Raw genomic sequence first — 21,865 nt, forward strand, 5'->3', positions numbered from 1 at the left:
ATCTTCTTTTGTAACAAAAGCGATGCCGGTTTCTCCCCCCCCGTAAATATTTCAAATCCAGAGGGTAGCCTTCTTGTTACGCAATGCAGGAAATAAAACAGGCTTCTGGGAGTGGGGAAGTTCTGCTTGATTTTCTTTTGGAGGGGTTCTCCTTGCAAAAAACAAATGAAGGCTGGGCGTCGTTGGCTCTTCTGTGACAGCTACAGCCCCGTCTCCAATTCCATACCGCACTGAGGAGTGCCATTCAAGGCACTGTGCAGACCTACCAGAAGCTTGGTGATGATGTCCTCCCCAGAATTGTCTTCCTGCAGGGGGCAGATGGTGTGGATGAAGGGCAGGAAGGTGTCTGTGTAGTCAAATAGGTAGAGGTATAGCAGACCAAGTCTCGGGGAGCTCTTAAGGGCATACAGCAGGAACAGGGACCTGCCTGGGTTCACCGCCTGCAGAGGACAAGGCGAGCATGGGGTCACATCACAACCACGGCAGCCAGCTCCCCACCCATGCTCCCTCCACAGTCTCACGCCCTTTGCCTTCAGCTTTTCTGTGTGTGGTTTGCACAGTGAATGAATGGATGAATGAATGGGTGGCAAGAAGAGGCCAAGGAATCAATCTGTCGGGCTCTATTTAATAAAGACCCAATCCTTCTCCATGGCTTTGGTGTGTGTGTGGGGGGGAGGTAGGGGGGTGCGGAGACATACACTCCTAGGCGCTGCTAGTAAAATCCAACTTTTTTGGAAAACAATTTTGTAAAATGTATCAAAGAATCTTCAAAATGTTCAATTTAACTAATGTATTAGTGGGCACCACTTAAAAGGAAATCAGAAATACAGAAGGCTTTATGCACAAAATGTTTCGTGCTACACTGTAAGAGAGAAAAAGTGAAATCTGAGACCTAAGTAATGAAATTACAGTGGATGTTCAGCACAGAGTTCATGCAGCCCATTGAAAAGTGAATATGGGCATTTTGGGATGATGCTCTTGTTACAGTGTTAGGTGAAAAAAGGATTCCAAGACATGTGGCAATCCGATCTCTGCGGTGTCAGCCCCATACAAACCAGGCCTCTTTCGTGACCCTTCCTAGAGCAGCACCTGGCTCACACCAGATATAAAGATTTGTGGAATGAATACATAAACAAAAGCACAATTAAACTACGCACAAAAAAATTGGCTAAGAAGAAGACAGAGCAAAATGCAACGTTAACCGTGTCTGGCTCTCAGGTGGGATTATAGGCCACTTATTTTCATTTTCATCACTTTGGTCAATTTTGCTACAAAGAATGTGTATTTATGTTTTTCCTGATTGTAAAAGTAACTTCAGACGATTCTGTTTACTTGGTGCTACTAAGCATCAAATAAAATGGCCAAAAGATATGAATGGCCACTTCACCAAGGAAGATACAATAAAATAAGCACATAACAAGATGCTCAAGAGAAAGAGAAAATGGAACCAGTTTTCCACATTAGCACCACGTACTTGATTTGATGGGGAGGGGTGGGGAGCAGGGCTCACAGAGGGGCAGGAGGTGGCTTTGGGGACAGATGAGTATGTTCATTAGCTTGATTGTGGTGATGATTTCACAGATGTGTGCAATATGTCCAAACTTACCAAATTGCTGAATGCGGAAAGATGATGTGGTGTATATACACACCATGGAATATTACTCAGCCATAAAAAAGAATTAGATTTTGCCATTTGCAACAATATGATGGACCTCCAGGGTATTATGTTAAGTGAAATTAAGTCACACAGAGAAAGACAAATACCAATGATCTCACTCATATGCGGAATTTAAGAAACAAAACAAACAAACGAAGAAAAAAAGAGACAAAGAACCCAGACTCCTAACTGCAGAGAACAAACTAATGGTGACCAGAGGCGGGGGGTGGGTGGGGGGGTGTGTGAAGCAGGATGGGGATTAAAGAGTACACTTATCTTGATGAGTCCCGAGTAATGCACAGAATCGTTGAATCACGATCACTGAAGCTAACATAACAATGTACTTTAATTATACTGGAATTTAAAGAAACTTATCAAATTATACATTTGAAATATGTGTATGTTAACTGCAGCTCAATGAAACTGTTAAAACACATTCAACTTATTTGATGCTATTAATGGCTTACTGTTAAATGTTAAGAAAAGAGTCCTTCTCTTCAGAGATTCACACTCAAGTATTTCAGGGTGAAATAATATGACGCTTGGCTATGCTTTAATATAATCCCATGCATTGTGGGTGTGTGAGGTGTGTAAGAGTGGGTGGAGGGGTGTGTAAAAATACGAATGGCCACTAGTCAATACTCACTGAAGCTGGACAGGTGTATACTCTTCTATTTCTGCATGCACCTGAAATTCTATAGCAAAAAGGTTTTTTAAAAAGGCCCAACCTATGAAATGGCTGATTTCAGGTCTGGGATAGAAAAGGTACAAGAATAACTTGAACATCCCGTTACATAAGGAAAGAAAGTATCTGGATAGCAACACGCAAAAGAATGAAAATGGACCACTTTCTTACACCATACACAAAAATAAATTCAAAATGGACTCAAGACCTAAATGTGAGACCCGAAGCCATAAAAATCCTAGAAGAGAACACCGACAGTAACTTCTCTGACATCAGCCATAGCACCTTTTTCTAGATATGTCTCCTGAGGCACGGGAAACAAAATAAAAAATGAACTATTGGGAGTACATCAAAATAAAAAGCTTCTGCATAGTGAACGAAACCATCAACAAAACTAAAAGGCAGCCTATAGAATGGGGGAAGATATTTGCAAATGACATATCTGATAAGGGGTTAGTATCCAAAGTGTATAAAAAACTTATAAAACTCAACACCCAGGGGCACATGGGTGGCTCAGGTGGTTAAATGTCTGACTCTTGATTTCGGCTCAGGTCATGACCTCTCAGTCAGTGGGCCCTGTGCTGGGTGTGGAGCCTGGTTAAGACTCTCTCTCCTCCTCTGCCGCTCCCCCTGCTGATATGCTAGCTCACTCTGAAAACAAACAAAACACAGAAGACAAAAACAAAAACAAAAAAACCCTCAAGATGCAAAAAACAATCCAATTAAAAATTGGGCAGAAGTCTTGAACAGACATTTTCCAAAGAAGAAATACAGATGGCCAACACACCCATGAAAAGATGCTCAACATCATTCATCATCAGGAACATGTAAATCAAAACGACAATGAGATACCACCTCACACCTGTCAGAATGGCTAACCCAACAACACAGGGAGCAACAGGTGTTGACAAGGATGTGGAGAAAAAGCAACCCTCTCGCACTGCTGGTGGGAATGCAAACTGGGGCAGCCACTCTGGAAAATAGTATGGAGGTTCCTCAAAAAGAAAAGTTCCTTAAAAACAGAACTACCCAACCTACAATCCAGCAATTGCACTACTAGGTATTTACCCAAAGAATACAAAAATACTAATTTGAAGGGATACCTGCACCCCAATGCTTATAGCAGCATGACCTACAATAGCCAAATTATGGAAACAACCTAAGTGTCCACTGATTGATGAATGGATAAAGAAGATGTGATGCGTAGATACAATGGAATAACACTTAGCTGTAAAAAAGAATGAAATCTTGCCATTTGCAATGACGTAAATGGAACTAGAGAGTGTTATGCTGAACGAACAAGTCAGTCAGAGAAAGACAAAATGCCGTATGATTTCACTCATACTGAAGGGAAAAAACCAACCGAGCAAATGGGGGTAGGGAGAGAGATGCAAACTACGAAACAGACTCTTAACTGTAGAGAACAAACTGATGGTTACGGGTGTGTGTGTGTGTGCACGTCTGTGTGTGTGCGTGAAATAGGTGACGAGGACTAAGGAGCGTACTTATCATGAGTATCAAGTATTGTATGGAGATGTTGAATCACAAGTATTGTACTCCTGAAACTAATATTACACTGTATGTTAACTGGAATTTAAATAAAAACTTAAAAATAAAAAGTATCAGACTTTTGAGGTCATGTCAAAAGGACTCATGGGCAAGTACATTATACCTCAATTCAAATGTTAAATTTTAAAAATAGACTCAAGGGGTGCCTGGGTGGCTCAGTCAGTTGAGCGTCAACCCCTGATTTCAGCTCAGGTCACAATCTCAGGGTCGTGGGATTGATCCCCACGTGGGATCGAGCCCTGCGTGGGGCTCCACACTGAGTGTGGAGCCTGTCTGGAATTCTTTCTCTCTCTTTCTCTCTCTCTCTCCCCACCCCCACTCCCCACCCCATCCCCCTACTCTCTCTCTCTCTCTCAAAATAAAGCTCAGGGGCATCTGGGTGGCTCAGTCGGTTAAGCATCTGTCTTCGGCTTAGGTCACCATCTCGTGGGGCATGAGTTCGAGCCCTGCACTGGGCTCTCTGCTCTCAGCACAGAGCCTGTTTCAGATCCTCTGTCCCTTTCTCTCTGCTGCTCCCTTGTTGTGCGCTCGCTTGCTCTCTCTCTCTCAAAAAACAAACAAACGCTAAAACAATAAATCTTAAAAAGAACTGAAAATAATTTGAGGAGACTTATACTCCAAAAAGATGGGACAATCTGAGCATCAATTAGAGTAATTACTGAAAGGTATTCAAACATATCAAGAATGTTAAAATCCTTAGTTAATAATGATCCTAAAGAAAGAAACTGGTTACCTATCTAGGTAACAGAGAACCAAATCATTATTATGAAACTGGTAAATAAAGGGAAAGAATCGAGCATTTAACTGACCTTTCTGTATAAACTGTGCTTAGGGTAATCAAAATGGTTGCTGAGTGAAATTTTCCTTTTTTTAAAAATTTAATTTAATTTAATTTTTTTAGACGTACTTAGCTAACACATGAAGAAGTGAGAGAATTACAGAATCACCATTTTGCAGGCAAATGATGAACGATCACGGTGGCTGCTACCATCAGAGAGAGAGACAATTAGCCATGCTGAGCCTCCTAATGGGAGAAGATGCCACCAGCTATAAAACAGTCTTGTCAAAATACCTAAACCAATGCAAGCCTCTAGATTTCCCTACTGAATTATGGGATGTACAGGACACATTACGTGTCTGGTGACAGAGGAGCCTGTCAGGGGACACCGCAGAGGGACAATGAGCAAAATTTAAGATGTGGGCAAACTACGGGACAAAATGACCTGGTTTCTTCAACAAATAAATGCAGGGTGACAAAAAAAGGGAGGGGGAATCCAGACAGTAAAAGAGACTTAAGACACATAATAACCAAATGCAGACCTTGTTTGGAACACGTCAACTGGAAGAAGAAAAGATGTGGTCTATTTGAATACCGACAAGTTACCTGACATCAGAGAATTCACTTTTGTTTTTAAAAGAGTCTTTACTTTTTAGAGATTCCCAATGAAATATTTACCTATGGGAAAATAAGACATCTTAGATTTTCAAAATAGTCAGGGGTGGGAGGTGGAGGTTATCACTGAAATGAACATGGCCGTAAGTTGTTATAGCTGGTAAGGGTACATGGTAGTTTTGTACTCTTATCCTGTTTTCGTGCGTGTTTGAAATTAAAAAAAAATATATATGTAACTTAAGAAAATTTTTAATGTTTATTTTTGCGACAGAGAGAGAGAGAGAGCACGCATGCGCACATAAGTGGGGGCGGGGCAGAGAGAGAGAGACACAGAATCTGAAAAAGACTCCAGGCCATGAGCTGTCAACACAGAGCCCGACGTGGGGCTCGAACTCAAGAACAGTGAGATTACGACCTGAGCTGAAGTCAGGCGCTTCACTGACTGAGCCACCCAGGTGTCCCCTTCAAAAACCTAACTTCTAAAGCTATCTTTGCCTCCTAACTTAGATGAGAAATAGAAATGGGGGTAGTTCTTTATCAAAAGTGTTTCCCAACTTGTTTTTTTTTTTTTTTAATCAGCCCTTAAGAAATCTGTTAAAAACTTTTTTTTTCCCCCGTAATCCTGCCCCCATGAAATGTTAATACCACAGATAGACTCTAAATCTGTTTATGTACTGTGGTCTTTTAGAGGGGGCCGCAACTCCTGTATTACGGAAGACTTGTGGATTCCACGCCTATCATCACCCTGGGGGCAATCCTGCTCTTGCTGAATGTGCAAGCTCTCCCGGAGCACCGTTCCCAGATATAAAGTCTGCGTGTGTGCAACCACATCACGGTTAGTACAAGAGAAAGGGAGAAGACCAGGTTATGGATTTGTAGGTCTGGCGTCAGCGTGGGTGCTGAGGCGGTGAGTGCTTGGCTATTTCCTATCAGATAAGGAGGAAAACCAACCGCCCAGTAAGGTGGTTACCGGGAGGCACTTCAATGGGGAGCCGTCTCTTTCCCGTCTAATGAGAACAGGAATTGCACCAGGCACTAGGGTTGGAGGAATCTTATCACACACCTCGAGGCCTTTTGGCTAGTTGCCTAATTGTCAAACGGCCACCCTCAGGGAGGGGCTGGTGGCACAGAAGAGCCAAAGGAGCCCACTCATAAGATTCTGCCTGCTTTCACACTGGGTGCGGAATCACGTGCCCATTCGCTCTGCTTAATGCTAAGATTACTTTTATGTTTTTTAAATAGAGGGTCATCACTGGATGTGTGACCCACGAATGTTCTGCCAGACACTAAAAACCTACCAGAGGGCTAATATTGGCTACAAAAAGCCCAGAGTTTACTGCATAAACAAAATGGGTAATTTATGATAAAAGCAGGGATTTTCCAAAATTAAACAAATAACAGCGATAACACAAAAAACAACAAACCTTCTACCTAAGGACCTCTAAGCCCATTCGTCAAAATTTCTGAAACTAATGGTTTTTTTGGTTTTAAGATAATACGTGTACATAGTAAACACAATGTTTTCCAAATGGCACAGAAATGTGTTAAGTGACACATAAAATTCTCTCTTCCATCCAAGTCTCAATCCGTAGAGGAAAATACTGTGACAGTCTGCGTATCCTTCCGACACATTCTGTGCATATGACAACATACAGATACGTCCACCTGTGAATTTTCCAATGTGCTTTTCCCTACTTTCAGTTAACAATACAACGTGGGCATCGTTCCTTAGTAGCACACCAGCATCACCACCTTCTGCAGTGGATCCACGGTTGGGCGGGCCCAATTTACGGAACCTGTCCTGATGACAGGCACTTCGCTTGGTTTCTTTGTGCTGCTATTACCAACGACGCTGCAGTGAGCGTCTTGTTTAATGACGTTTTGGGGCTCAAAGTTCAGCTCTCACTGCGACTGTCACTCTGTGAAGTCATTTACCGAGGAGGAGATGGGCACACGAGGCCCGGGTGCCCGCTGGTGTCCCACAGCCAGCGTGTCCTGGAGAAGCCCAGCGAGCAGCCCAGGCAGGCGCCTAGCCCTGCTCTTCACCTTGACCGCCCCCCCACCCCCCACCATGCTGCCTGTGTTCCAGGTGCAAAGAAGTGAAACGGCAGATCACAGGGCAGGTGCGGTTTGAATTTGAACACTTATTGACCAACTGCTCTCCAAGGAGACTGCGCCAATTTAGCACCCACCACACCCACGAGTGTCTTTTTCTTCATATCGTGATGCTCTCTCATCCTTGACAGTAACATGGGTGAAAACGATGCCATCTGGTTGTTTCAGTTTACACGTCTTTAATTATGAGTGAGCGTTTTCTCCCGTAAACTTATTGGTTATGTGTAATTACTTTTCTCCATGCAAATGCAGAAATTTGCCATGTCGGCACATTCCAGGTATCTTATAATTAAAAAAATATTCATTTTACAGCACAGCATTTGCTAAATCTTCGTGAAGGAGAAATCAGCTGGTGCAGTCAGAGTGAAGAATAATTTACCAATACCTCATAAAGCTGAAGATGCCTATTACCTGTGAACTGCTAATCCCCTGCTTCAGTATATAACCATAAAGCATAAGAACTCCCCAAGAATTTCCACAGCGGCACTGTTTCTAAGGGCAACAACCTCCGTGTGCACGGACAGGAAAATGCACGAACTAAGATACGCTCAAAAGAGAAAATGCGTGAACTGGAGCCAGAGAGGTCAAAGCTACTTGCAGAAGGACATGCTCAGTTCATGCCTCTCACGTTCAGGCTGAGGGCTCCTAGCGCCTGCGTGCACAGACCCGTAGTCCAAGGAGGGAACTGCGCCCAGTAAGGGCGCCTGGCTCAGCTGCGGGAGCATGGTTCCGCTAGGGAGGGTGGGGAGCCGGGGGCTTCAGTTGTGTCTGCGATGTTTTCCTAAGCAGCGGGCATGGAGATGACGGACGGGCCGTTCTCTCTACTTTTTTCAATTAAAAATAAATAAGCCAAGAGCTCACCTTATATTCCCAGAGATTCTGGGGGGGCTTCACCCCCAGTGCTTTGACACGCTCCAGTTCCAGGAGGATGGCTCTTCTGTGGCTGCTGTTTTCTATGTTATATGGTGCCCTTGAAAATTCTTCCTCTGTCAGAGTTAAAAGCAACCTGTGGGGGGGAGGGGGGGGCAGTAGATTTCTTGTGAGATTATACACCTGAAGCCAACTGTTCACACCCAGGGTTCCATCCTATCAACACAAACACTCCGGGCTTCCGGTAAGGCAAGATACTTGGTATATGAAGTAACAGTAATAACAGCAAACTACTGAATGCTTGTTAATTGTTAGTGACTCTCTGAAAGTACTTCCACAAACCGTCACCAATCTGTTTAACAATTCTGCAGAGTATGTGGAATTATGAGCATTACGTGCATGACAAAATGGTTTGGAGGAATAGAGTGGCTCGGCCGAGGCGCACCCCGGTCTGTTTTGCTCCTAACTTCTGATCTTTCAGCTAAGCAGCTGAGTTCTCCCAGGGTACTCTGTTTTGCAAAGAAAAATGTAGTATATATTTTACACAGAATATAATATTCTATATAAAATTATAATATATTTCTGTAACATATAGAAAAAAATTGGAAAGAAATCCAATAAAATGTGATGACTCGAACAGGAGCTGTTCTGGGGTGGGGGTGGGGGTGCGCCTGAGTGGCTCAGTCGGCCAAATGTCCGACTCTTGGTTTTGGCTCAGGGCACAATCTCACATTTCATGAGTTCAGGCCCGGTGTCGGGCTCTGTGCTGATGGTGCAGAGACTGCCTGGGATTCTCCCTCTCTCCCCCTCTCTCTGTCTGTCTCCAGATCATGCTGTCTCTAAATAAATAAGTAAATAAATAGAAAAAAAAAAAAGTAGCTGTTTTGGGGTCGTAATGTAATAAAAATATTTGTAGATCCCTTATCTGGTCCCTTCCATTGGAAAATATGACTCCGCCTCCACAAGAACCAATTGTTAAAACCACCCCTGTGCACCAGCAAGCGGAGACCCAGCAGGCACACAACCACTGGGGGAGGGATGTAAACTGATGTCCTCTCGTGGGTGATTTGGAACATTGATCAAAGTTATAAAGGCTTATTTCCTTTGACGTGGAAATTCCAGTTCTAGGAATCCATCTTCAGGAAGGAAGGCAATGAGGCAAAGATGTATTAGCCAGGTAGACAAGAAAATTTTTTTTTTTTTGATGTTTTATTTATTTTTGAGACAGGGAGAGACAGAACATGAACAGGGGAGGGTCAGAGAGAGGGAGACACAGAATCTGAAACAGGCTCCAGGCTCTGAGCTGTCAGCACAGAGCCCGACGCGGGGCTCGAACTCACAGACCGAGAGATCATGACCTGAGCCGAAGTCGGGACGCTTAACCGACTGAGCCATCCAGGCGCCCCAACAAAAATGTTTTCAACCACAATTTGGGGGAGGCGCCAATTCTTACAAAAAGCAGACAACTCAACTGGGAGCGTGTAGCTTTCCCAAAGGAGAGTTAAGAGTTGAAAGTTCAGTTCAGGGGGAAAGTGTGACTGGGGTGTGAGGTGGGCAGGCAGGCGGCCTGGATGGCGCATCTGGAACAAGCAGATTAGCAGGAGTGGCCGTTCTCAGCACTGCGTGGCACACTATACTCTCCCTACACAGTCCCTCCAAGGAAGGAAAGAGCCCAAGAAAGATGGACAGTGTTCTGGAAGGGGGCATGGGGACATGCTGATGGGCAGAGGCAGGCCTGCCCACAGCCTGGCAATTCCATCCTGGAATTCCGTGTATCAGGGCATTTGCTACAACATTGCTTGGAATTGCCTGGGACAGGAAAAAGGAAACAGCCCAGACGTACCTTGGTGAGATCAACTAAAGAGACTCTAGTACACACACATACGTACGTACATATGCATACGTATATGTACCTATAATCACAGATGTTTAATGCAGTTGTATTTCTAGTTTAAACAAATAATATACACTTACGTGTATCTCTGTATAAACGTGGAAGAAAATCCAGAAAGATGTCCAGAAACATGCTAACAGTGGTTTTCTCTGAAGAGTAGTATTATGAGGGTATTTCACTTCCATATCCTACAGTTCTATGTTATTTTAAAATAACTAAAAAATACATGGTTCTTTTCTAATTCAGAAGCAACACACAAAATGCCAGTCACATAAAATGGTTCGGCTGCTCTGGGGAGCGGTGTGACAGCTCCTCAAGAAGGGAAACACAGAAGGTGACTTCAGGCCCAGCAATGGCACTCGGGCAGACATGCACGGGCCCTCAGAAGCACAGGGTTACACAAAAACCCACATGCAAAGGATCAGAACACCTGTGTTCGTGAGAGCCCCCAAACGGAGCAACCTGAACAACTGAAGGATGGGTACTCAAGGGCAGCGTAGCCACAAGTGGGAATACTGCTCAGCCATAAAGATGAAGGAAGCATTAGGGGTGCCTGGGTGGCTCAGTCAGTTAAGTGACTGACTTTGGCTCAGGTCATGATCCTGAAGTTCGTGGGTTTGAGCCCCACGTAAGGCTCTGTGCTGATAGCTCAGAGCCTGGAGCCTGCTTCGGATTCTGTGTCTCCTTCTCTCTCTGCCCCTCTCTCGCTTGGTCTCTCTCTCTCTGTCTCAAAAATAAATAAACACTAAAAAAAAAGGACGAAGGAAGCACTGACCCACGTGACAACTTGGATAAACCTTGAAAATGCTCTGCAAGGTGAAAAAGCCAGACGCTAAAGGATTCCGTTTACAGGGATTACTCTAACAGGCAAATCCACGGAGCCAGAAAGGAGAATGGTGGTCGCCTGGGGATGAGGGAGGGGGCATGAGGACCAAAGCGGGGAGGGTAAGAGCTTTCTTTTTGGGGTGATGAAAATGTCCTAACACTAGACTGTGGTGATGGCTGCACGTCTGTGGATACATTAAACAACATGGATTGGACACTTTCAATGGGTGAATTTCATAGTATGTGGGTTATGACTCAGTAAAGCAGCTTACAAAAAGGTCAATGACACGTCAGAAGAGCCAGCGTCTCACCTTCCATTCACTCTTTCAGATAAAAACCGGTCTCTGTAGAGAGAGGCCCAAGGGCCCAGCTGCTCCAGCCAGAGGACCACTTCTTCTGCTGTCCATTTGGTCACAGCCTTGTGGACCAGGAGGTCGTGCTCAGATTCCCTGCTGCTCCAGTGATACACGAGGAGGACCACCTGGGGACAAGGGACAGAGGCCTTAAGACACAGAAAGGTCAGAGAAGCCAGCTTCTCACGAGTGTGGGGCAGGGAAGGGAAGGCTGAGTTTGGCGGGAATGATGCCGAGTCGGTACAAGGAACCACTGGCACCGAGAGTTGCGGAGGAGAACTCCAGGTGGGCCCCTGTCTCTGCTGGTTGTGGGGCCGTGAGGGAACAGAGATGGGAACAGGACTCGGCATAGAGCATCTGGGAGCGCAGCACCCTGGGCCCCAACATCCTGGCCAGCATAACTGCCTCATGTGCCTTTTCTACTGGAAAATTTGTAACCTTTAAATTTGTGTAGCATGGGGCGCCCGGGTGTTAAGTGTCTGACTTCAGCTCAGGCCATGATCTCGTGGCCCATGGGTTCGAGCCCCACATCAGGCTCTGTGCTGACAGCTCAGTCTGGAGCCTGCTTCAGTCTGTTTGTGTGTGTGTGTGTGTGTGTGTGTGTGTGTGTGTGTGTGTGTCTTTCTCTCTCAAAAATAAATAAACATTAAAATAATAATAATAAATTTTCGTACCAGGGAACCAAGAATAAAACAATCTCCGTGTGAGATGTTAGTAAAGGGCTATGCTCAAGACTCAACCACCCAGGTAGACACGGTCTCGGATTCCAGTTCTCACACCTTCCTGCATCTGTTCCCTCACCTCTAAAATGGGAATAACTGGGGCACCTGGCTGGCTCAGTCGGTAGAACATGCGACTCTTGATCTCGGGGTTGTGAGTTCAAGCCCCACGCTGGGGACAGAGCTTACATTAAAACCAAAATAATAGAAATGGACAAATGGGATGGGAATAAGCACGGTGACTATTGCAGGGGTGAGAAAGAGGATGAATGGAACGAAGCTAAGAAGAACTGGGCCCTGAATATGACACTGCCTACTTGAGAACACAGCTTCCCTGAAGAATCATCCGACCCAGCGGATGTCAAATGTGTGCAGTGAATGACCACATACGGGTAAGCTATCAATTTCCACAGAAGTGATGTCAGTGAAAACTGGGAGTGGGTCAGGGGGCAGAGAAACACAGCGGTACACTTACTGCCACACCAGTTAAAGCGGTGAGCACTCCGGAAAAGAATCCCCCACCTCTCTGTGCGTTCACTCGGCCTGTGTTGGTAGCTAAAGGAGCCTGATCACTCCCGTATTTGTGAAAGGCTGCAAGACTCTGGATTATGTCATTATTCTGCTGAATGTCCTCAAATCGCATTCTAATGGCATCAGGAAATAATTTTTCAATGGCATCCCTATGAAGAATAGGAAGAAAAATCACATGATAGTTGTTTGACTAAATACACTTAGGATGTTGAGAGGCTAAAATAAAACTAACAGTCAATATTTAATAACATACAGGCACTTTAGAACAATGGTCAAGACTGACTATGGCCCGGTTGGTAACACCAAAAAGGACTGTAAACAACCGATGTGTCCACTGTTAGAGAAACAGTCGAATTATGGTCTATTCACACAATGGAATGTTACAAAGTTTTAAAAATGAATTTACTGGATATCATTTGTATCGAGATGGATAAATTTAAGACATACATATTGTTGAGCGGAAATAATAAACGATGGGGTCGCCAGGGCGGCTCAGTCGCTTGAGGGCTCGGATTTCGGCTCAGGCCATGATCTCATGGTTCGTGGGTTCGAGCCCCACGTCAGGCTCTGTGCTGACAGCTAGGAGCCTGGAGCCTGAAGCCTGCTTCGGGTTCTCTGTCTCTCTCTCTGCCTCTCCCCCGCATGCACTCTGTCTCTCAAAAATAAATAAACATTAAAAAATTAAAAAAACAAAACTGTGGAGCCTTATAGATAGTACACCACTGATGTGAGGAAATACTTGCATTTCCTGCTGACACACATAGGTACAAAAGTATCGTTAAAATTCTGAAGGAAATCACAACAGAGGCATGACTGAAATGACTCTGGGGAAAAGGAAGGACGCGTTGTAAGATGGGGAGGGAGAGGGCAAAGGGATCTTTATCAGTAAGCACTCTCATTTTTTAAAAAGAATATAAACAAATGAAGGTTATCTATGTATTGCTGATGTTATTCAACATTAATTCCAGAAAACAAGTGGAGCTGTCTTCGTTTTCAATTACACATAATCAGAGAACCTTCCTTCAATTTAAGATCAATCTGCAGGTACCCCAGGCTGAGAGGTGAGAGCAAAGCGCTTGTCAATGTATCTCCCATGAAAAAGAGAATGTTAGGTTAACATTTTCAGGGAACTTTCTGGTACTCTGTTGGCATCAGGAAGGCAACAGAAGAAAAGCAAGGACTTTAGGCTCGAAGACATGACAGGTGCAATATGCATGCAAGCAGAAAGGAACCCTCTCTCTGAAAGGTCTTGCCATTTGTTGTGTGAAGCTATACACGGGAGACCATCTCTACTGATGTGAAAACTGGAACAGTTTATCAAAGATTATGAAAATCAGCAGCAAACCGATTTGTACAGAATTGTGCAGTGACGCCATTTTCTCTATGAGACCTAGGGTGTTCTCAGCGGACACAAATCGATAAAAAGTGTTATAGGACAAAGCATTACAAGCAATGGTCTGATAACCACAATTTGTTTTTTCCTCTATGATAAATAAACACAAACAAATCACGGTCACCTGTGAGGAAGGAAGTCTGGCTTTGCAGGTCCTTGAGCCCCCCGACTCCCAGGCCAGCAGATCTAGAATGACCGTGGGGGTCGGCCCTGCGCCTCTGGCCTTCTCAAACATGGCTGCTCCCATGAAGACAAAGCATAGTGCGCAAGCTGTATGGGCTACCGATATGGACCGAGCGTTACCTGAGGAGAATATTGACTTTGGGGAAACCTTCCCATTTTTCTCTGCATTCTGGACACTCTGTTTTCTTCGAAGAGGCCCACCATAAAGCTAGGCAGTGCCGGCAGAAGCTATGCCCGCAGTTCAAGGTGGTGGGGTTAACCAGGATGTCGTAACAGCAGTGGCATGAAAATTCACTAACAGAAATCTGAGGGGTGGTGCTCTTGAGAGGGTCACCTTCCTCATGGGTCATCTTGTTCAGATCGTTCTGTGCAGGCCCCTCCATCTCTTAGAAAATCCTGGGGTTCACAAGCACAGAAAATTTCAGACTTAGAAAACTGCTCCAAAGCATCATTAAATCTAGAAAAAAAAAAAAAAAAGAAAAGGCAACAGAATTAGGACAAGGGTTTGAGATTACTGCCGTTCTGTTAAAGCTGGTTTTTATAAATGTTTTTCTTTAAATTTTGTTTACTTTGAGAGGGAGTGAGAGCATGAGTGGGGGAGGGGCAGAGAGCAAGAGGGAGAGAGCGTCCCAACCAGGCACCTCGCAGAGCACAGTCATGGGGCTTGATCCCATGTCCATGAGATCATGACCTGAGCTGAAACCAAGAGTCAGATGCTTAACTGACTGAGCCACCCAGGTGGCCCCATCAAAGCTCATTTTTAAATGTGATCAATTTGACTTCTAAAAATTCACATTCCAGAAACCAAATAAACTTACTGAATTTCTTTCTGCCCTGTCATACTTCTGAAAATTAGGTGAAGCAAAATCATGCAGTGGAAAGTTCAGGGGACTTGGTGACAGTGGGGAATTCTAGATCCTTCTCTTTCACTAACTTACTTGGAAAATGTAATTCCTCTGGCCTCAGTGTTCTTAATTACATTTTTAAAGTCCTTTCTTGTGTATGATTTTACATAAACCAACTTCTTGGTGGAGGGGGGCGGGTCCCTGGGTGGCTCAGCCAGTTGGGTGTCCAAGTCTTGATTGCAGCTCAGGTCATGATCTCACGGTTTATGAGATGCAGCCCCACATTGGGGTCTGCAATGACAGCATGGAGCCTGCTTGGGATTCTCTCTCTCCTCTCTCTTTCTCTGTCCCCCTCCCCCAATTGTGTACTCACTCTCAAAATAAATAAAGCAATAAACATTAAAAAAAAAAACACAGCTTCTTGGGCCAGTTAAATGTCTGAAGTTGGCAATAACAGATGTACTTCATGTAAATAATGCATTTTTTTTATCCAAATGTTTTCCCAGTAGGTAATTATTTATGTTTATTTCATAAACATGTGATTTCAGAGGCTCCCACAGGTACAGTACCAAGAAGTGAGTGAAGCCTTATTTTGTGAGGTGCCCTGTGCCAGGTCAACTCCCTAGAGGCTCAATATACCCTTTCCTCCCAACTCAACCCGAACACACATCATGCCCTCTGGATCTGGCCAGTCGGGTGCCACAGAAACATGCCAATGTCGCTAATAAGCAAATGGCAGAGGACCATCTTCTCGTTCTCATCCGGGTCTTAGGAGACTGTTTTATTGAGAGGCAGGACGGTGCAGGACACCATGGAGTTAGAGTCGCTTGCTCTGTGACTGTGCACAAGTTACTTGAGCTCTCGGAGCCCTGTGTTCTCAACTGTGAAATGGTAGTTAACAGTATAAAAACCGCCAAGGTTTCTTGTGAGGATCAGAGAGGTTGAAAGTAAAGTGGCAGGGACGGTGTATGGTGTCAACAGGGGTTAATGCAATGACTATTCACACTACTCCTGGTATTAAGACAGTGGAGGCCCTGGTGAGTAAGGGTTTCTCCATCTCGCTACTGCGAAGAGAAAGGAAGTAGTAAATCACTCTCCATCACCCACAGCGATCATGTAGAGAAGGGCTCTTGTTTTTGCAGTAGGGCTGCCTGCATTCTTACTAAATCTCTGCCATTCGCTAGCTGTAGGGTCTGGACTTCTTGGGAGTCTCAGCTTCCTCGTGTTTAAGTGTGCGTGTGTGTGTGTGCACGTGTAAGAATAGCATTTACCCCCACTGGGAGGTTTAAGAATTGAACAGGAGAATGCAAGTGAAGTATCTGATCCTACAGAGCCTGACATGTGGTAAGTAAACCATATAGGGTAGCAATTTGCCTGATTTTCAAATACAGTCATGAGAATCTTATCTTTTATTGAGTGACATATTATGCTTGTAGAATACCATATTTTACTTATTTATTTATGAATGTTTATTTATTTTGAAAGAGAGCATGCGAACGTGCAAGCAGGAGAGGGGCGGAGAGGGGCAGAGAGAGGGAGAGGGAGAGAATCCCTGACGGTGTGGAGCCTGGGGCTCTATCTCACGAACTGTGAGATCATGACCAGAGCTGAAGTCAAGAGTCAGACACTCAACCGACTGAGCCACCCAGGCACCCTTAGACTACTATAGTCTAAATAAGCAAATCTATAGGGGCACCTGGGTGGCTCGGTCGGTTAAGCCTCCAACTCTTGGTTTTGGCTAGGTCACAATCTCAGGCTTTGTGGGTTCAAGTCTTGGGTGTTGCTCTGGACTGACAGCATGGAGCCTGCTTGGGATTCTGTCTGTCTCTGCTCCTCCCTCACTTGCTCTTCCTCTCAAAAATAAATAAGTATTAAAATAAACAAGCACATCTATAAACAAAGAAGAAAATACAATGAAGTATTTGTAGTGGGTCTGGGTATGCTGGGTGGGGGAGGGTCGTGATTATTTTGGTTTTCTGTATATACCAAATTGTTTTTAATAAAAATGTATATTAAAATAATTACAAAAACACATATAAAATTGTAAAAAATAGGGGCGCCTGGGTGGCTCAGTCGGTTAAGCGTCCGACTTCGGCTCAGGTCACGATCTCACGGTCTGTGAGTCCGTGAGTTCGAGCCCCGCGTTGGGCTCTGGGCTGATGGCTCAGAGCCTGGAGCCTGCTTCCGATTCTGTGTCTCCCTCTCTCTCTGCCCCTCCCCCGTTCATGTTCTGTCTCTCTCGATCTCAAAAATAAATAAACGTTAAAATTGTAAAAAATATATTGTATTCCCTTTGACACAACACTAGTGGGGGATTTTAAACTCCAACAATAAACACAGCTAAATTTTAAACTCAGTGTTAAAGTGGAATAAAGGTCCTCATCAGTACTAAAAAGACAATTGGGTAAAGATAAATATAAAATTAAAGGATTAAATATAAAATATAAAATTTTAAAATACAATAATTACATTCATACTGTTATTCACAATAATAAATTATAGTAAAGAGGGGGACCACCTTCTGTATAAGCCTAAACTGTTGTTTTTGGGGCACTTGGCTGGCTCAGTTGGTGGAGCATGCTACTATTTAAAAAAAAAAATTTTTTTTTAACGTTTATTAATTCTTGAGAGAAGACACAGCATAAGTGAGAGAGGGGCAGAGAGAGAGGGAGACACAGAATCCCAAGCAGGCTCCAGGCTCTGAGCTGTCAGCACACAGCCCGATGTGGGGCTCGAACCCATGAATCATGAGATCGTGACCTGAGCCGAAGTCAGATGCACAACAGACTGAGCCCCCAGGTACCCTGGAGCATGCTACTCGTCATCTCAGGGTTGTGAGCTTGAGCCCCACGATGGGTGCAGAGATTACTTAAAAATAAAATCTAGGGGCGCCTGGGTGGCGCAGTCGGTTAAGCGTCCGACTTCAGCCAGGTCACGATCTCGCGGTCCATGAGTTCGAGCCCCGCGTCGGGCTCTGGGCTGATGGCTCGGAGCCTGGAGCCTGTTTCCGATTCTGTGTCTCCCTCTCTCTCTGCCCCTCCCCCGTTCATGCTCTGTCTCTCTCTGTCCCAAATATAAATAAAAAACGTTGAAAAAAAAAAATTTTAAAAAATAAAATCTGGGGGACGGGATGCCTGGGTGGCTCAGTGGGTTTCACGGTTCGTGAGCTCAAGCCCCGTGTCAGGCTCTGTGCTGACAGTGCAGAGCCTGCCTGGGATTCTCCCTCTGTCTCTGCCCCTCCCCTGCTTGGGCTCTCTCTCTCAAAATAAATAAACTTAAATAATAAAAATAAAAAATAAATAAAAATAAAATCTTGAGGTGCCTGGGTGGCTCAGTCAGTTAAGTGTCTGACTCGATTTTAGTTCAGGTCATGACCTCATGGTTTGTGAGTTTGAGCCCCACATCAGGCTCCAACTGTCAGTGTGGAGAGTGTACCCTTTTTCTCTCTCAAAATAAACAAAAAAAAAAAACAATTTTTTTTAATCTTAAAAAAAAAAGCTGTTCTTTTTGGAAGAAAGAGTTCAAATAAATATTCTTAATGACAAACTCTAAATCATTTCTGATATTTACTTATCAATTGTATGTTTAGTAACACTAAAAAAATTCCTAAGTGCTTTCCTATAGGCAGTCCCTTCACATTGCTAAGTGGGAGATCTTATACAGATTTTTAGAAAAAGGGATCATTTACATAAGGTAGTTCCTTTATCTGGCTAATATTGATTAAACAACTGCCACGAGGGGGCCATTATCCCAGGAAATAAATAACTGAACCACTGCTATTAACTGAGCACCTCCTACGAGCTGGGCACTGGGCTTGCCTTCTAGGTACATTCAGGATCTCATCAGGATTCAGTGTCAGAGGAAAGATCCCAAGTGAAGGAGGGGCAGGGGAGGGGTCAGGAAAGATGGGCCGGACTCAGTGCCTTCGTGGGGAGCAGTGAGTGACCCAGAGCTACCGGTCTGATATGGGGTCGTGTGTGCCTAGGTAATGAGAGGTGGGCCAATGGGAGCAGAGAAAGGTTTCAGAGGCAATGGGATCAGCAAAGCGGTGCCAGAGGATGATAAATCTCCTCAGGAAGGAGGGACGGGCTAGGACATCCTAGAAGTAAAATGTTTCATCACTTCTGGGACCGAGGGGATAAAGAGGGAAAACAGCACAAGAATGACAAGTGATAAAGAAAGGGATCGAGGCTATCTGAGGGCTGTTAAAGAAATAACTTACAGGGGCGCCTGGGTGGCGCAGTCGGTTAAGCGTCCGACTTCAGCCAGGTCACGATCTCGCGGTCCATGAGTTCGAGCCCCGCGTCAGGCTCTGGGCTGATGGCTCGGAGCCTGGAGCCTGTTTCCGATTCTGTGTCTCCCTCTCTCTCTGCCCCTCCCCCGTTCATGCTCTGTCTCTCTCTGTCCCAAAAAAAAAAAAAAAAAAAAAAAAAAAAAAAAAAAAGAAATAACTTACAGGCTCTGGGGACGAGAGAGAAGAAAGACCAAAGATGCTGGCCAGGTGTCAGAGCTGGGGAGGAAGAGAGGTACCCTTCAGCAAGCCTCAGAGAGAAGGTTCAGTTGAATTTTAGAAAAGGTGAGTTCGAGGTGATGACACGACTCCCAAGTAGGATGGTCTAGTGAGCAGCTGGAGGGACAAAACTGCAGCTGGGAGTTAAGAATGAGGCCATTGTACGCACCTGCGAGTAATCTGCACAGAAATGACAACTTTGTACTGAAATTAGTTTCTCACCAATCAGCCTTTGAAAACTAGAAGGTACCAGTCGTTCCCAGCTTACCCGATCTGAAAGTTTATTTCTCCTGAGAGAAAACAAACCACATGCTGACATCTAAAATGTACCTTTGGGGCGCGTGGGTGGCTCAGTTGGAGCGTCCGACTCTTGACTTCGGCTCAAGTCCTGATCTTGTGGTTCATGAGTTTGAGCAGAGCCTGCTTAGGATTCTGTCTGTCTGTCTGTCTGTCTCTCTCTGCCCCTCCCCTGCTTGCTCTCTCTCTCTCTCTCTCTCTCTCTCACAATAAATTAAAAAAATAAACTGAAAAAAATAAATCAATAAAACATGTTTTTTAAAATTAAAAAAAAATTTTTTAATGTTTATTTTTGAGATAGAGAGAGCACAAGCAGGGGAGGGGCAGAGAGACGGAGACGGAATCCGAAGCAGGATCCAGGCTCCGAGCGGTCAGCACAGTGCCCGACGCGAGGCTCGAACTCACAAGCAGTGAGATCATGACCTGAGCCGCAGTCGGGCGCTCAACCAACTGAGCCACCCAGGTGACCCTAAAGCATATTTTTAAGTTGTATTTTGAGAAGCTGAGGTGGTCACTACCTTTGTCTTATGACTGTCTTTAACAAACTAGAAACGGCATGGACTTGGATTACATCTTGGGAATTTTGCTAGTTTCAGCTTCCCCTAAATCTAAAATGTGAAAGCGAACAGAGAAAAAGAGTCCACATCTTAACCAAATTCAGTTGATCTTTTCTATTTCTGTCTGCATTTGGGTCACTTCCCTGAGGGAAAACAGCACTTTCAGGGGAAGAAAGTGCTCTTCAGGGATAAAACGCAGTTCAAACCCTGAACTTCCAAGGTGTGGGCCAACACACCCTCCCGCACTGGCAATGACTGAAGGCCTCTTGGGAGCACAGCGTTCCCAAGGATGTTTACAGATGTTCGGTATAAACTCAGCCCATGGCAGGAGTGGCGAGAGGCTCTGCTGGCTCTGACTTCCTGCACAAGTAAGCACACATGAGAACGTCCCTGTAGCCTGCTGTCCCCCCCACCCCCCCACCCCCGGGTCTAGAAGGCCTCAGAGAGGACGCTGGGGGGGGTGGGGTGGGGGAACATCGGTAGGACTGGGGGAGGAGATTCATTCCCTTTTCCAACCCCTGTGCCCGGTCCACACGGATACACTTTGGTTTGTGTTTAAGCATCACGTGAAATGACAAGTGTTAATTATCTAGTTCAAAGCTAAAGGGGAAGAATGCCTGAGTTCGGAAAAGTCTGCAAGACTGTAAACAGAGACAGGATTAAAATGACAGGTTGAACACCGCAGCATTGAAGAGTACAGTAAACCTCTGGGGACTGAGCCACTCTGAAGAGCTGTGGTTTCTGGATAAAAACTTGGGTCTTTAACTGATGTCTATAAGGCACGTCAAGAGGTCTGTGCACGCAAAGAAATTATAAGCCAAGCTTGTGGTTGTCCTTATGAGGATGTAATATGAACTCTTGCCTAAAGGAAGTCGATAGGTTTTACTTAATTTTTTTTAAGTCCTATTTAAGTAATCTCTACACCCAACGTGGGGCTTGAACTTACAACCCTGAGATCAAGAGTCGCATACTCCTCTAAGCCAGCCTGGCACCCCGGGAAATCTATAGTTTTTATTAGGCTCTCAAGGAGGACCAAGACCGAAATAAGGTTAAAAACTGTTTATCTACTAGGATAAAGACTTTTAAAATGTTCACCATCCCACTGGTCCTGGAGCGGTCATGATGAACCCAGGTGAGCCTTTCCACAGTGACACAGTATCACTGTCATGCACTCCCACCCTCTGGGTCCTGGAACAGTCTCAACACCAGTAGCCACCACTCCACTGTGGTGACATCTGGCCTTCAGGCAGGCTTTCACATGGTGTCCCTCTCTCCCTTTCTCTTGAATTAGGTGCCGGCCTTTAAAAAAAATCTGATTTCAGGGGCACCTGGCTGGCTCAGTTGGTTAAGTGTCTGACTTTGGCTCAGGTCATGATTTCACAGTTCATGAGTTTGAGCCCCGCATCAGGCTCTGTGCTGACAGCACGGGCCTGCTTGGATCCTCATGATCCCCCCCCCTCTCTCTCTCT

General features: G+C 44.9%; 1 protein-coding gene across 7 annotated transcripts in view; it reads right to left on the reverse strand.

Moving 5' to 3' along the window:
* The window catches only part of BFAR (bifunctional apoptosis regulator), a 34,413-nt gene that overhangs the window by 4,923 nt on the left and 7,625 nt on the right, over nt 1–21,865 (reverse strand). For 2 of the 7 annotated variants that reach the window (XM_007076858.3, XM_007076857.2), the window contains exons 2-6: nt 14,308–14,644; nt 12,556–12,760; nt 11,320–11,489; nt 8,281–8,425; nt 267–440 (exon numbers count right to left, since the gene is read on the reverse strand). In XM_007076858.3, the coding sequence (XP_007076920.2) occupies nt 267–440; nt 8,281–8,425; nt 11,320–11,489; nt 12,556–12,760; nt 14,308–14,570 (957 nt within the window). In that variant the 5' untranslated portion in view covers nt 14,571–14,644. Of the gene's footprint in view, nt 1–266; nt 441–8,280; nt 8,426–11,319; nt 11,490–12,555; nt 12,761–13,058; nt 13,177–14,307; nt 14,645–19,254; nt 19,278–19,488; nt 19,680–21,865 lie in introns of those variants that run through there. The other 5 variants (XM_042971304.1, XM_042971305.1, XM_042971307.1 and 2 more) reach the window with 5 other exon arrangements.

The sequence above is a fragment of the Panthera tigris genome, chromosome E3, assembly GCF_018350195.1.
Source record: "Panthera tigris isolate Pti1 chromosome E3, P.tigris_Pti1_mat1.1, whole genome shotgun sequence".
Classification (NCBI taxonomy): Eukaryota; Metazoa; Chordata; class Mammalia; order Carnivora; family Felidae; genus Panthera; species Panthera tigris.